The sequence below is a fragment of the Phlebotomus papatasi genome, chromosome 1 (assembly GCF_024763615.1).
Source record: "Phlebotomus papatasi isolate M1 chromosome 1, Ppap_2.1, whole genome shotgun sequence".
Classification (NCBI taxonomy): Eukaryota; Metazoa; Arthropoda; class Insecta; order Diptera; family Psychodidae; genus Phlebotomus; species Phlebotomus papatasi.
In genome coordinates this window covers 58278675-58293274 of record NC_077222.1, presented here as the reverse complement: position 1 = coordinate 58293274, position 14600 = coordinate 58278675, and the positions used below count along the sequence as shown (strand labels likewise).

The 14600-nt window shown below is 36.5% G+C and overlaps 4 protein-coding genes across 5 annotated transcripts; 2 read left to right on the top strand and 2 right to left on the bottom strand.

Moving 5' to 3' along the window:
- Positions 1 to 362: 362 nt before the first annotated feature.
- LOC129809324 (4'-phosphopantetheine phosphatase) lies at positions 363 to 5009 on the bottom strand. 2 transcript variants are annotated; one of them, XM_055859151.1, is made up of 6 exons: positions 4899 to 5009; positions 4582 to 4795; positions 4411 to 4503; positions 4000 to 4345; positions 3623 to 3911; positions 363 to 745 (listed from the first exon to the last, which is right to left on the bottom strand). In XM_055859151.1, exons 2-6 carry the CDS (start codon positions 4716 to 4718, stop codon positions 549 to 551), a joined length of 1062 nt encoding a protein of 353 aa, XP_055715126.1. In that variant the 5' UTR covers positions 4719 to 4795; positions 4899 to 5009; the 3' UTR covers positions 363 to 548. The 2 variants fall into 2 exon arrangements, with proteins under 2 accessions (XP_055715126.1, XP_055715120.1); XM_055859145.1 differs by having other exon boundaries at positions 4582 to 5005.
- Positions 4994 to 5595, top strand: LOC129809360 (ubiquitin-like protein 4A). Its single transcript, XM_055859175.1, has 2 exons — positions 4994 to 5153; positions 5224 to 5595. Exons 1-2 carry the CDS (start codon positions 5106 to 5108, stop codon positions 5572 to 5574), a joined length of 399 nt encoding a protein of 132 aa, XP_055715150.1. The 5' UTR covers positions 4994 to 5105; the 3' UTR covers positions 5575 to 5595.
- A 4-nt stretch (positions 5596 to 5599) lies between these two features.
- Positions 5600 to 6917, bottom strand: LOC129809312 (aurora kinase C). The gene has a single exon (XM_055859135.1). The coding sequence runs from the start codon at positions 6771 to 6773 to the stop codon at positions 5664 to 5666; it is 1110 nt and encodes a 369-aa protein (XP_055715110.1). The 5' UTR covers positions 6774 to 6917; the 3' UTR covers positions 5600 to 5663.
- Positions 6918 to 6934: 17 nt separating this feature from the next.
- LOC129809240 (importin-13) lies at positions 6935 to 14594 on the top strand (the record flags this gene model as incomplete). Its single annotated transcript, XM_055859052.1, has 2 exons — positions 6935 to 9439; positions 14520 to 14594. Coding segments are annotated over exons 1-2 (2436 nt in total), but the record flags the coding sequence as incomplete, so codon positions are not given.
- Positions 14595 to 14600: the final 6 nt, after the last annotated feature.

The following is a 14600-nucleotide window of genomic DNA, read 5'->3' as shown; positions in this document are numbered from 1 at the left end:
GTTCTTCTAATAAAAACTGACAAACACTTGAACCGAAAATAATCTTTTATCGGTTTACCATTAATTTCTTTTTTTTTTATATTTAGAGATAAAATGATTTATTTTTAATTCACTGTAAATTAATTTATTTTGTTGTTTGTGTCGTCTTTTCAAATGCCAGTTAAAATTTGAGTCAAAACGTTGTAAAAATTCTTATTTGTTATACTTAGATTCTATTTTGAGGTGCTGGTAGATAAACGTAGATAACTATACGAAATCGATGATTAGGAACAATTTGTGGAGTGACAAAATGATAGTCATGATTGATTTTTCCTGAAATTGAGCTATAAAGAACCATTTTGTGGAAAATCGTAAAAACTGCATTAAAATTAAACATTTATTTCTCTAAAAAAAATGTTGTCTCTAATTAAAGACACAATAATTTCTCTTCACCAAAAACAAAAATTTAACCGTGATTGCTTCATGATGCAGGTTAATCATTTAAATGATTCTAATTGAATAAAATGCCATCAAATAGAGTCACTGAGGTGGTGATTCCCATTTTCTGGTCATACTGCACTTTCATATTTGCAAATGACGGAAAATGTATCACCACCCAGTCGATTGGCCCACCATTTATTCTTCACAACAGCCAATTTGAGGGTGTCACATGTGAACTTTGCATTCAAATTCGTGTGAAGGGCTCGACCCATGCCCTCAATTATCAGTAAATCTGTCTCATGATGTACCATCGCCTCGCACAGCTCTAAATCAACAGAAATTTTATAGAAATTTTTTTATGCCTACATTTTCGAATTCATTGGAAAGTTTCTCGTGGAAAATATATTCAATTTCTTTTCCTTAATTTTTAATTCCAAATCATAATGCTTATTTTCATCAAAGAGAGCAATATTTGATGCTCAAATTATTTTTCAAAAAATTGTGCTGCACTAAAAAATATAAATTAACATTGTTAATAAATTTTTTTTAGCAACCAAAACATAGAAATATATTTTTAAGCGAAAATCTGATTGACGATTCTCTGTACATAAATATTCTACAATTAATATTGAACATAAAGTTCGCAAAAATTCTCATAAATTATTTTCTACAAGACAACAATCTTTTTTTTACAAAGTGTTATTGGCATAATAATTTGAAGTATTTATAGTGTGCCTTAGTAATTATAAGAATCAGTCAGTCTTAGATTAGGATGCTATGTTGAGAAATCTATCATCAAAAACGTAATACTCCCTCCGCTCTGAAAAATTCATACATTTTCTAGTATATATTTTGTATGAAAAAAATGTATGATTTTTTTCGGAACAGGAGGAATAACACAGAAACGCAGAAACTAACTGACAAGACTATTTGAACCTTTTGAACAACTTAGGCTATCGACAACGACAAGTAGTCTGATTGTAAGAAATAAAAAAGAGTATTGCCGTATTTTTTCGAAAAAATTGAAAAAACAATCCCATATAAGCTTATGGTCATTGAGATTACTTATAAGCAAGCTCGGAATGCTTGCAACTCGGAATTGCAATCACTCCAAGGTTACTTATAAAAAAACTCAGCTACCATAAGCTTATCTGGGCTTATCGCTGATCATTTTTTTCACTGTGTTATAAATGAATTTGGCCCATTATAATATTATATTTTAATAGCTAGTCCAATGCCTCAAATTTTCAGAAAAGAGCTATGGGTGAAATCCATAAGGAACATATAGAAAAAATTGAATTGTGCGAAGCTTGATTCGTCCGAAGGTAGCGCGCTGTCCCCTAATAAGGATCGGGATTTGAGATACATTAACAATCATTTACAAGCCTCGATTTCACGTTAATTACAATATTTTATTCAAAATAAAAAATTAGGGACTTTGAGATAATTCGACTTTTCGAAAAACGATTTTTTAGTTCTTAGCTCCCCTAGAGGTGGTCGTACAAAGTTGGAATGTTCTGAAAAGTTGTAGCTTTCAACAAGACCTTTTTGAATTTCTATCAAGAATTGAATTCTAGGACAATTCCAAGCATATCTATAGCAATTTCAAAATACTCACGGGCTTCGGAGGGATCAAATTTTTTTTGATCGGAAGTTTTTAGGTTCAACTGTAACATTACTAAAATTTGAGACCGATCCATCTTTTTGAGGCTGAGTTATTAAGAAAACAAAATTTGGGGGTGTCCGAAAATCGAAAACTACTTCTCGGTATCTCCTGCCATTCTCTCTCCTAGGGGAATTATGTAATCGTATGACAATGTCATATGACAAAATTTAAACTTTTTGTGTAGTAAATTCCAAAAAATTAATACGATTCATATCAATCAATTGATCTTTAGTAATGTTGTCATCTTCTCGAGTTACCACAAAAATTTATCATATGACTTTGTCATTTCTTATATAGAATTCGTCTGCAGAAGTCGTTATACAACAAATGGGATTGAATGAGTTGTATAAATGAGCAGTAAAAAGTTAAAATTGAGAAGTAATAAAAAAAATTTGAAACAGTGATATTATCGTCCATATTTTGGCAAAGGGAAAATAAAAGGCTTTACATTCTATCTGCAACAATTTTAAATGTTAAATATATAAATTAGACCCATTTTTGTAAAGATTTAAGTTTTTTATTGACCATAATTAGATATTTTACTGCGTATTTTTAATTTTGTACTACCCATTTTGATTTTTTTACTGATTGCTTGTTTTTTGCAATCGAATGACCACCAAAGACGATTTTTAATGGTTATAATGTTTCTGATCCGGTGGCAGCCAAAATCTCGAACGCCAAAATTCCGAAAGCCAAAATGTCGAATGTTCAAAATCCTGAATAGGTTGAAATTATATGGAGAATAATGCGTAGAATAATTTCCCAAGACACATAAAATTTCCATTTGCCTCCATCAGGCGCGAATACAAATATGGGAGTAGCTATGACACTTTTAAGAATTTTGGCTTTCGGAATTTTGGCGTTCGTGATTTTGGCTTTCGGAATTTTGACTGGGACCCTCCTTCTATCTTCTGACCACAGAAGCTGAAATTTTTAAGAATCTCTGCTAAAAAGATTTTAACTCTTTCCGGACCGCAACATATGCTGCAAGCCAATTTCACAATTTTTAATCAAAAATATCTAAGCTCAGGAATTAATTAAAGTCCTACAAAAAATATCTTACATTTGGACATCCTTATAGTTTGTAATCATCCACAAAAATTGGATTTTTATCAATTCTGAATAATTAAAAACATTGTTTTTCATAGAATATTCATATGCTTCTTTGGGTACTCAGAGTCCCAAAAGAGACGAAAGAGATAAAAAACATTCGAGATGGACTAGGATATATCCCTTTAATTTACTATTTTTTTTTATTTAATGGATTTAATGCAAGTTAATTTAGAAATTTAAACTAGATTTGAAGCATATCCAATTTAAAATTCCGTGAAATTTATTCAAGGTTCATTGAATACGCATATTTAGAGACTTATAAAATTGTTTTACAAACTTGTCCCTAATTTCTTTAATTGTATTTATTTAAGCGGAAAATTTTAGAAACTTTTTTTTTCAAAGGTCAACTCTGTGTGAGGAAAATTGGGTTTTTTTCCACGAGAATACTTTCCATGATTTCGATATAATATCTTGGTCACTAACCTGGTGTGAGTGTTCTGAGGTTGAGACAGGGACCCGTTTGACCATTGGGCAGGACCATCAAGCGCTTTGAAGTATATGCCTCGCGAAGGATGCTACATTGATCACAGCAACTGCTCATGAGGCTTTCTAGTTCATTGTATGTAATATCAGCCAGAGCAGGTTCCGAATTGGCACACAGGATAACCTTTGTGCCACGTCGGATGAGCTCTCGGGCAAATGGCAGAATTCCCAGGATGATGTCAAAGCCACTGTTGTCCACAAAAATAGCGGCACATTTGTGAATTGGTCCCTGGAAGTGTTGGTGGAAGTATTTTTTTTTTGTGATAAGTTAATTGGATTCAGTGGACCTTGTATGGGGAATGAGGGCAAAATATTACTTGCAACCTTGCCAGCCACGCATCGAGACCATCAATGAGCCATGGACGTGGCTGAATGTAGCTTAGGGCCTCATTGAGGCCAAAAGAGCTGTTCGCTTCGAGTATTTCACAGACAGCCTGGGCACCCCAGTCAAACATATTTCCCGCCAGGAGTCCTCTCACCAGTTCAATCCACTTTGCATTGTCCCTGAGTTTGTCCACCTCATCGAGGCGGAGCCGGAGCATTCGCAGTGCTGTTTTATTCTCCAGAATCTTTTGCTCTCGCCAAGGATCAGAGAAACCATGTTGACGCAAACAAGCCTCATTCAAGTCCAACAGCGTTCTTATCGTGATAGGTTCTCCATTTCTGAAAAAAAAACCCAATGGGTGTTGCCTTCATCTATGCCCAAAAGATTTGACTCCGTCACTTACTCTGTACTCTCTCCCAGTGAGTTCATCTTGTGGAGAAAATCCCGTTGAAATCTCTCAGATCGTTCGGAAGCATCATCACTATCGAGTTCACTTCTGTAGGAAAATATTTACCGTGGTATTAGCATTAGTGATAACGCACTATTTACCTTCCGGCGACAAAAAAATGCTCACTTTCTAGCCTGAATGGCGAACTTCTTCACCAACTCCCTGAAGCACTGGAACCAATAACTTTTCACCTCAATATCATCAGTCAAATTCAATGTATCTGGATTGTACTTTTCTGCATCAAGTAACAGTGGACAGGACATTTTTATCACACAAATATCCAGAACAAAACAGCACTACCTTTTCTAGGTTATGTTGATCGAAATTCCACTTTTAGCTGCTAAAAAGGATGGAAAATATTGCAGCTATTTTCAGTACACAGAGCTCACTGAACACAAAAGACACTTCTCCAAAAGCATTTAATGCAATTCCTGGCTTTTTACCTGGCCAAATACAAACTGGAGCGTTTTTATAAACCTGCTTGCGGCTGATTCCATCAGCTGATGAGCTGATTGTTTTTCCGAAAGACACTCCGGAACGCCAACTACGCTGTCAGTGCAACTTCCTGTTTTCGTTTTGCACGTCAGTTTTTTTGTTTGGACTTGGTCCATGAATTCCAGAAATCCCCAAGAGAATCAACAGAGGACACGATGAAGGTGACGGTGAAGCAACTCCAAGGAACAGGATGTGACATTGAGGTACGATTTCCAAAGATTCCTCCGGAGAATTTTTAACTTTTTAATGCAAATGTTTTTTTTATGTTTTCAGATCTCTGAACAAGCCCTTGTCCAGGATCTTAAAGTAAAAATTGCCGAGAGCATGAATGTTCCAGTAACTCATCAGAAAGTCCTCCGAATGGGAGTGGCTTTAGTAAATAATCGCACACTGAAATCCTATGATATCAAGGATGGAACAAAATTGATGTTGCTGATGAAGAAGCCAGACACCCTTGAGGAAGCCATTCACAGAAGTTTCCTGAAATTTTACACTACTGAACAGGCAGACAGGCTCACAAAGGCCTTCATGGAGGATTTCTCGAAGCGAATGTCCCAGCTCAGTCTTGACGATATTGAACAAATGGCTTCAATGTATCTGCAGCAGCAAAAAGCTCCTCAATAAATCTCTCTCTGACAAAAAAAATCTCTTTCACATCTAAAAAGGTATATATTTTTTCAACGAGATATTAACTGGGCAGAATGTAGAGAAATCTAGGATGCGGTGGTATGGAGAAGGATCCACGGATGCATCATCACTTGAGGCAGTGGAAGACGTCCATCTGGATTGAGTACAAGAAGCTGTGACATTAAGTGAACGGCCGGCTTGGAGACATACGGTGGGACTTTGTAGTCGAGACGAGAGATCTTTTTGTAGGTTTCAGCATATCCTTCAGCCATAAAAGGAGCCTCACCGCACAGCAATTCGTAGCAAAGCACTCCAAGATTCCAGAGATCAACAGTCTTGGTGTGAGGCTTGCCCTGAATCATTTCTGGTGGTAGATAATCCAGCGTGCCACAGAGTGTTGTCCGCATAGAATTCATTTCGTGAACTGACCATCCAAAGTCTGCAATTTTTAATTCCCCTTTGTACCCCAGAAGGAGATTTTCTGGCTTGATGTCACGATGAATGACATTTTTCTCATGCAGATAGATTAGAGCTGATGCCAGAGACTTAATATAGCCGGCTGTTTGTGCCTCCTCAAAGCGATTATTTGGCTGTTGCTTCTGAGCGGCAAAAAGGGTTCCCTTGGGCGCATATTCAAGGATTAAATAAATCCGAGCATCATCATGAAAGTATCCGTACATCCGGAGAATATTGCTATGTCTCAAGTGAGACTGAATCTCAATCTCCCTACGTACTTGATGCTCAACCCCGGAGTCCTGAATCTGCTTCTTGAACAACACTTTCAGCGCTACCACGAACTTAGTTTCCTTCTCACGCGCAATATATACATTTCCAAATTTCCCACGTCCCAGGAGGCGTCCAATGTCAAAGTTGCTCAATGACCAGACCTTCTTAGATTTCTCAGTCTCTGCAGATGCTCCCTCCGGCTTGGATTTTTGCTCCCTATGCCGGGAGTCAGTCTTCTCGTTGCTATCTTCTTTTGAGGATGATCCTTGACTATTTTCATTTTTTCCTCCTACTTCCCTCATAGATGGCATCATTGGGGCTTCCTTGTTGACTACAACCGGGGTTGAGGTCACAAGTCCTTGGGGCTGCAGCAGTTTTTCCGGAATCTGTTGAGCTTGGCTAGCAATATTTCCATGCTGTAGGGGCTGTAGGGCATTTTCTTTGCCACCCACAATGGGTTTTCGATTCATTTCACTACCCTTAACTTTATCACTCACAATTGTGCAGGAAAAATGCGGCGAACATGCAAAAAACTTCGTGGAAAATGCTAAAATGCTTTTTGTTTGTTATAACGGCTATCTGAGTGCCTCTCAAAAAACGTTATTCCGAATTTCCGAGTATCTGACAGCCCCGAACGTCGCGAAATGTCAAAATTCCGGAAGCGTTTGGGTATATTTTTTCGCTGCTGCCTCACTCTCTCGAATTGTGCTGTTTTCCTCCAGTTCTTTCTGTAAAAATTTAGTTAAATAGTGTGTTGTGGGCTGTGCAATTGGCCATGGAGATAGATATCAAAGTGCTGGAGGAGGCAGTAGTACTGTTCTACCGCTCAGAATCCTCCCAACAGGCTTCAGCTCATCAATGGCTGTCTCAGGCTCAGCTGAGCCCCCAAGCATGGCAATTCTGCTGGGAACTCATGAGTCCTGAGAAGTCCTGTGAAGTGCAATTCTTCGGTGCCACAACATTGCATTCAAAATTGCTAAAATATTGGCATGAAGTGCCCAAGGAAATGCACGAGGAGCTTAAACAGAAGCTCCTGCAGGCAATTGTGGCTTTTGGTGGGGGTCCCAAACTTGTCCTCAACCGTCTCTGTATAGCATTTAGTGCTTTTATTGTGCATATGCTGGAGGAATGGCCAACAGCTATTGAGGATGTCACCAACACCTTTCAGAATCAGCAGCTGCCGAACTTGTCGGTTAATACACAAGTTTGGATTATGATGGAGATCCTCGGTGGTATTCCTGAGGAAGCCAATGCCATCTATACATCAGTGCAGAGAGCCATGCTGCGGCAAGAAATTACCAAACGTACAGGATTCATTCTGTCCACTATTGACAGCTATTTAAGTGTTAAATGTGAGGTGCAAGTGTTGGAGGATGAGGATACAACTTCCATGCTTCAGGCAGTAAAGTGTGGTGGGCTATGGCTGAAGAATGGCCATCCCATGGACAATTGTCTAAAATTTGCAGAGACACTCCTGAAGCTGGTGAATAAGTGCTATTGGAGCTGTGTCCAGGGCGATGGATGTATGTCAGCAAATGAAAATGAACTGGCTGAGGTATGTTTAGAGACACTATCATTCATCATGATACAGCCCGATGCCCATCGCTATCCCAATACAGCTCTTATCATGATTCGGATGTTCCTAGACTCCCTCACGGAGATCATAAAAGCCGAATGGCGAGAAAATAATCTAAATGAAGATATTGCTGTTGGGATTTATACACTCCTGATTGCTTCCATTGAATCCCAGTCACGGCTTTTGTTGACGGGAATAGCTTCAGATAGTTCTCAGCATCGGGAACTGTACACGAGGCTCATAGAAGAGATCCTCCAGTGCACCAATAAACCAGGAATTTATCCTGTAGAGGAATCCTGTAGCATTCTAGCCATGGGATTTTGGTACATGCTACAGGATGAGGTCCTGTCGCTGGATTCCGATGTGCAAAGGAGTAAATGCTTGGAAATCATTCGACCACTCTATGCGCATTTGACCAAGGTTCTGGTACGCAAAGCTCAGCAGCCCAATGAAGTGTCTATTGAGCGCTGGAGTGCCGATGATCTTGAAACCTTCCGGTGCTATCGTCAAGACATATCAGACACCCTCATGTACTGCTACGATGTCCTGCATGAGAATCTCCTGGAGATTTTTGGGGTTCTTTTGGATGAGGGAATTCTGGCCGTTCAGAGTGACCAGCTAAACTGGCCAAAGCTCGAAGCTGTCATCTACTCTATGTGCTCCATAGCAGAGCATATCAGCGTGACTGAAAATAAGGTGATACCCAAATTGATGCATACCCTCAGTGAAATTCCCTATGAGAATCTCAATGAAAAGCTTCTGGGCACTGCATTGGAGACAATTGGTTCGTATTGTGAATGGTTCAAGGAGAATCCGGTTTACCTCCCACCAGCTATTGATCTCCTGGTCAAAGGACTCAATTCCCCAATGGCTTCCCAGGCAACGCTGGGTCTCAAAGAACTTACACGGGAATGCCAGATGCAGATGAAAATCTATGCCGAACCCCTTCTGAAAGCCTGTGAGCAGAGTCTCCATGGAGGACGACTCAAGAATGCTGAATCCGTAAGATTAATGTACAGCATTGGACGTCTGATGAGTATGCTGACTCCAGACAAAATTCCAAGTTGTCTTGATCTCATGGTTTCTCCGTGCTTCGAAGAGCTCCAGATCATCACACAGAATCGCAGTCAAACCGAAGCCACAAAAATCCGCACACTCTTCCGTCTCAACATGGTGTCCACCCTCTATTCCTCCCTCAATACCAAGGGAGTTCAGCAGGAAAATGCTGATACCACAAATGCCCAACCCGTTCTCCTTGTCATGGAAAAAACTATGCCCATCTTTAGGCAAATTGGCGAAATGTGGATTGATGATACACAAATCATTGAGGCTCTGTGCAATAGTCTCAAATACGCAGTGACCAATTTGATGAATGACTCAAAGCCCATGCTTCCTGATCTCTGTTGCCTCATTGTCTCGATCTTCCAGACCAAGTGCGTGTGTCCTGCCATGGATATTGCTAAAACCTGTATTATTATGTTCTACAATGATTCAGATATGCACAGCAAGATGCATCAACTTTTAGTAGAAATTATCATGTACAACATTAGACACTTTGAGGTGAGTTTTTATTTTATATTTATCTCAATATTAGAGCAGAATCCCATTGACAATAAAATGCTCGCCGTAGCCTCACCGTATTTCGTTAATTTACGCATTTTCATTGCAATTCTTACGAAAATTTAACATTACCATATTACCTTACCTCATATACTGAGAGAATTCCGAAAAAGTTAAAATAACATTCCGGAAATGTTAATTTTACCCTGCAGTATTGATCCAAAATCGGTGTAAATATTACCCTTTTTAGGTGTATTGGGGGTTAAAGTTACCCTTTTTCATGTTAATTTTACCATTAAAAAGGTGTAAAATTAACATTAAAAAATGTTGATGTATTTTTACACCTAAAAAGTGTAAACTTTATGAGGAAAAAATGTTAATCGCGCCCACTTTTTTTCTCAATGTTAGGGCAGAATCGCTTTGACAATAAAATACTCGCCGTAGCCTCACCGTATTTCGTTAATTTACGCATTTTCATTGCAATTCTTACGAAAATTTTACATTACCATATTACCTTATCTCATACACTGAGAGAACTCCAAAAAAGTTAAAATAACATTCTGGAAATGTTAATTTTACCCTGCAGTATTGATCCGAAATCAGTGTAAATATTACCCATTTTAGGCGTATTGGGTGTTATAGTTACCCTTTTTCATGTTAATTTTACCATTAAAAAGGTGTAAAATTAACATTAAAAAATGTTGATGTATTTTTACACCTAAAAAGTGTAAACTTTATGAGGAAAAAATGTTAATCGCGCCCTCTTTTTTTCTCAATGTTAGGGCAGAATCGCTTTGACAATAAAATACTCGCGGTAGCCTCACCGTATTTCGTTAATTTACGCATTTTCATTGCAATTCTTACGCAAATTTTCCATTACCGTATTACCTTATCTCATACTCGGTGGTACTATGTGAAAATAATATAAGAAAATTGGAGAAATAAAACGAAAAAGCGATAAACGATGAGCAAAAATACTACGATTAATTTCTCTTATAGTTTTTTTGCTCACTGTTTATCGAATTTTCGTTTTATTTCTTCAATTTTTTTGTATTATTTTCACCTAGTGCCACCGAGTATGAGATAAGGTAATACGGTAATCGAGAATTTGCATAAGAATTGCAATTAAAATGCGTAAATTAACGAAATACAGTGAGCATTTTACTGTCTATGTGATTCTGCTCTTATTCTAATGGGGCTCGCGCAGACGTTCATAAAAATAACCAAAAATGGCTTTAAATAAATAATAATATTTTTCCTTTAGTCAACTGTAACATTTTGAACAGCAATACAGGTTGTCTGAAGATTTCGCGTAAAAGACATGAAAGGCAAAATTCATAATTCCAAAACAATTATTTTTCTACTAAATAATCTATAAATTCAACACACTTGATCAAAAATGATCCTTCAATAATTTGAATTCAATTCGGTTTAAACCGTTAGCCACACAGAAACTGCTTTACGTTTCTGGACCTTCTGAACAGATAAAAGTTGCCAGGGGAATTCGTAATTCGGATGTTGGAATTCGGAGATTATCGGAACGTATTTATGAGCCGGTGTATCGATGTCATGAAAATGTTTTTTAAACTGTTTATTTAGGTTTTTTTTCTCATGAATTTTAGATTCAATTGATCCAAAACTTCACAGTTCAAAATGAATTGTTTTACCTTATTCAAGATAATCAATTAACGAGCATTCCGAAAATAAAGATCAAAACCCTTCAGACGCTTCAGACCATTGAAATAATTCATTATAAGTCAATTTAGAATTATAGTTATAGGTCCAAGACTTGTCCATAGTTACTACAACCGTTACAACACGATATATAAAATCAGTTTAAATACATTTAAGATGGTCCAAATTAGGCTCAAAAACTTGCATTGTAAAAGGGTTTTTGTTGAATTTTTAACGTGTGTTTAAGATGCTTATAATGAGATATTTGAGGCCCAGTAACATCGATTATTTTCACCAACTGTAAATAATTGATTTTGATGAAGGAGACCCTCTAGTTCGTTTAATATCTTAGAATGAATTTTCATTGCCTTTAAATATTTTAGCAGAGGACTTACCTAAAGGACGTTGTCGTACCTCTCATATGTCATATCTGACAGTTTCCTTCTCCCTCTTATTATCCAATGAGAACCACTTAATAAAGTGCAGAGAAAAGATCATTTAACACGACAAATATTATACAATCTGAGAAAAAGCATTTCCACCGTTTGGCTTTGGGGGCTTGCCTTGAACGCTAAGTCGGCTGTGGACGTATGGTATAGAGGGGCTAATGTAAAGACACATGTTGGCAAAATTAATACAGTAGACTCTCGCTCAATCGGCTCTTTTTCAATCGGGCGAAAAATTTTGTTGACAATTTTCAGGTTTAATTATGAAGCTAATTCGCTCAAATTCGCTGTAGTTCTTCCTATTTTATCGTGATTCTTTATAATTGAGCGCTTTTTGTGGAATTTACAAAGGCATTGACGCTCAATTCTATCGCTAAACCGGATGACATTTTGCACCATATTCCCGATTGAGAGAGAGTCTACTGTAGTTCGGTATAATTTCATGAAGTCAAAATTTACGACCATTTTTTTCTCAAAAGATTTGCATAAGTCTATCATATTCTTTCGGTCTCAAAATTGGACTGAACTATACAAAGCCTAAAAAAATGCAAATTTTGATTTTATGAATTTTTCCTGATCTAATATGCAAGAGCCATAAATAAAGAGAAATTTTAGTGTGTTTTTAAAAACTAGTAGATCATTTTTCCTTAATATCTAATTATAAATTGAGGGTTTTCCAAAAATATTGAATGGTAATGAATTAGAGAAGCTAAACTATTTAGCTAAGCTAGGTTTGAAGGCAGTTATTTAAAAAAACTAAAGCAATTTCAGTTTAATAAAAAGCGCTTTGCAAAGTGCTCGAAGTCGTGACTTAGATGCTATACCTGAAAAGTACTTTCGCAGTACATCGATTCACAACCGATTTAAACAGCTTCATAAATTAGTGAGAAAATCGAACAAAATTGCTTAGAAGTAATAAAATGTATTTTCGAATAAAAATTGGTTACCAGTTATAAACCGGTTCAGAATCCATTGGAACCAATTCAGGGGGGCAATTCACGAAAGTATCCTGCCAAAATTTTGGCTGGTTTACTGCCTATTTTCTGTGAGGCGAATTTCGCCTTCCCGTTAAAAGGTGCGTCTCTTCGCTAAAAATGGAGGGTGTACAAGGTTTTGGGTCTTGTACCTGTTGGAATTTTGGGATCCAGATAATTTTACCCTCCAGCTCGAGACCGGAGGGTACGATTTTTTTTTTACCAAAATCCTATGAAAAAAATATTTATATTTGGATTATTTTATTTAAGTAAAGATACCCAGGTACAAAAATGGTAAGAAATTAGTGGGTTTCAAAATTTTATAAACGTTTAAATACTCCTTGTGTTCTGAAAAAAATAGGTTTTGAGAAAATTCAGGAACTAAAGGAATTATTATTAGGGATTATGAGTTTCAGAAATTTTTTTATTGTTAAAATTTACATACGATTTACTTCGAACCAAAATTTTTGTCAAGCTAAGATTCCTACAATAATTAAAAAAAAATATTTTTAATATCGAATTAACCCTCTAAAGACCATCACTTGTCAATAAATGCATGCATCAAAAATATAATATTCTTCGCTTTTGAAGTAATATATACCACGTTTATGTACAAAATTAATAAAATATTTATTATCAGAATAAATACGATTTTTTTATGCTACTCCTGAGAGGTCTTTAATAACTTACGATATTTATCATAATTCTCAGAAAATACACCTACGTGACGATATTTTCATCATTATCCAAATAATTTTTTAATCTTTTAATATAGAAATTGTATTTAGAATTTAAAAGGAAGTCAGTGATTTTGGATAAAAATGGTTCAAAATAAAAACTTTTATCTTTGCACTAGACCATTATTGCAATATTTATTTTCTTTTATGTAAAGCAATAAAATTACACCATTTAATCTTCAACAAACTTCACCAAAATTTAAATAATTTATATTTTTTTTTGAAAGTTTTCCTCTTTTTTAGAATGCTTAAAATTTCTAAGATATTATAACGATTCCAATTTTAAATACGCGCTATAAATTACTTGCCTATTACATTTGCCTACTTTTCGGCGAATAGACAGACTGAAAAATGCATTATTTCACTTTTCGCCACATCAAGTGTGTCTCCACCATATTCGCCGCCAGTCAATTTTGTCTGGATATTTCGTGAATGGTCTCTCAGGATTTTTACAAATTCCTAGACCTTTCGAAAGTGCCACAATGTGATACCATTCGGTAGAGACATGCGTTCTTTATGGCTCTGGCACACCTTTTAGATCAGGAAAATTTCGTGAAGTCGAAATTCGCATCCCTTTCTTTCTCACACATTTTGCAATGTCTATCTCATTCTTTTGCTCTTCAAATTCGATTGAACTAAATTGAATTTGGTGTGATGTTTAAAATAAGAAGAAGAGTACGAGAGAATGAGATAGACATATGCAAAGCGTGTGAGAAAGAAAGAGAGTCGAATTTTGACTTCATGAAATTTTCCTGATCTAAAAGGTGTGCCGGAGCCATTAGTTTTTTTTTTAAACTTAGACCTTGAAAACCGTAATTAGGAATTATTCAACGGTATTTTCGTAGAAGGACGAAATGTCCGCCTGGGTAATCTCTAAAACATATTCAAAAATAAAAAAAATAGGTGTGATTATGTAAGAATCACACCAAAAAATACCGTACGACGCTTTTTCGAGCAATTCCAAAAAATATGGTTTTGGTGGGGAAGGGAGGAGGCAAATGATCCTAGAGTTGACTTCTGGGAGGTTCCCTAAAGGTCCCAAGTCTTTATCACTAACTGCTTGGCCTCTAGGCGTGGTACCGGCCAGATATAAATTTTGTATTTTCTTTGCTAACTTGGTAAAATTAGAATTAGATAAAGTTATCAGTCTCCATAATTACTTTGATTTTTTTTTGTAAAACAAGGACAAAACTTATGCGAAGTTCTTCAAGAATTTTCCACTTTCTAAGCTTATCTGTATTTTTTTCAGCAAATTCCCGAAAATAAATTTTCCGATGTGTCGGATCTCCTAGAATCTTTCTTTGCCTTGAATGCCCAGATCGTGAGAAAA

Coding starts and splice junctions, on each gene's coding strand:
- LOC129809360 (XM_055859175.1), top strand. CDS start 5,106: ATGAAGGTGACGGTGAAGCAACTCCAAGGAACAGGATGTGACATTGAG. Junction 5,154..5,223: donor GAACAGGATGTGACATTGAG/GTACGATTTCCA, acceptor TTATGTTTTCAG/ATCTCTGAACAAGCCCTTGT.
- LOC129809312 (XM_055859135.1), bottom strand. CDS start 6,773: ATGAATCGAAAACCCATTGTGGGTGGCAAAGAAAATGCCCTACAGCCC.
- LOC129809324 (XM_055859151.1), bottom strand. CDS start 4,718: ATGTCCTGTCCACTGTTACTTGATGCAGAAAAGTACAATCCAGATACA. Junction 4,504..4,581: donor TTCGCCATTCAGGCTAGAAA/GTGAGCATTTTT, acceptor ATTTTCCTACAG/AAGTGAACTCGATAGTGATG. Junction 746..3,622: donor CCTCAGAACACTCACACCAG/GTTAGTGACCAA, acceptor CTGTTGATTTAG/AGCTGTGCGAGGCGATGGTA.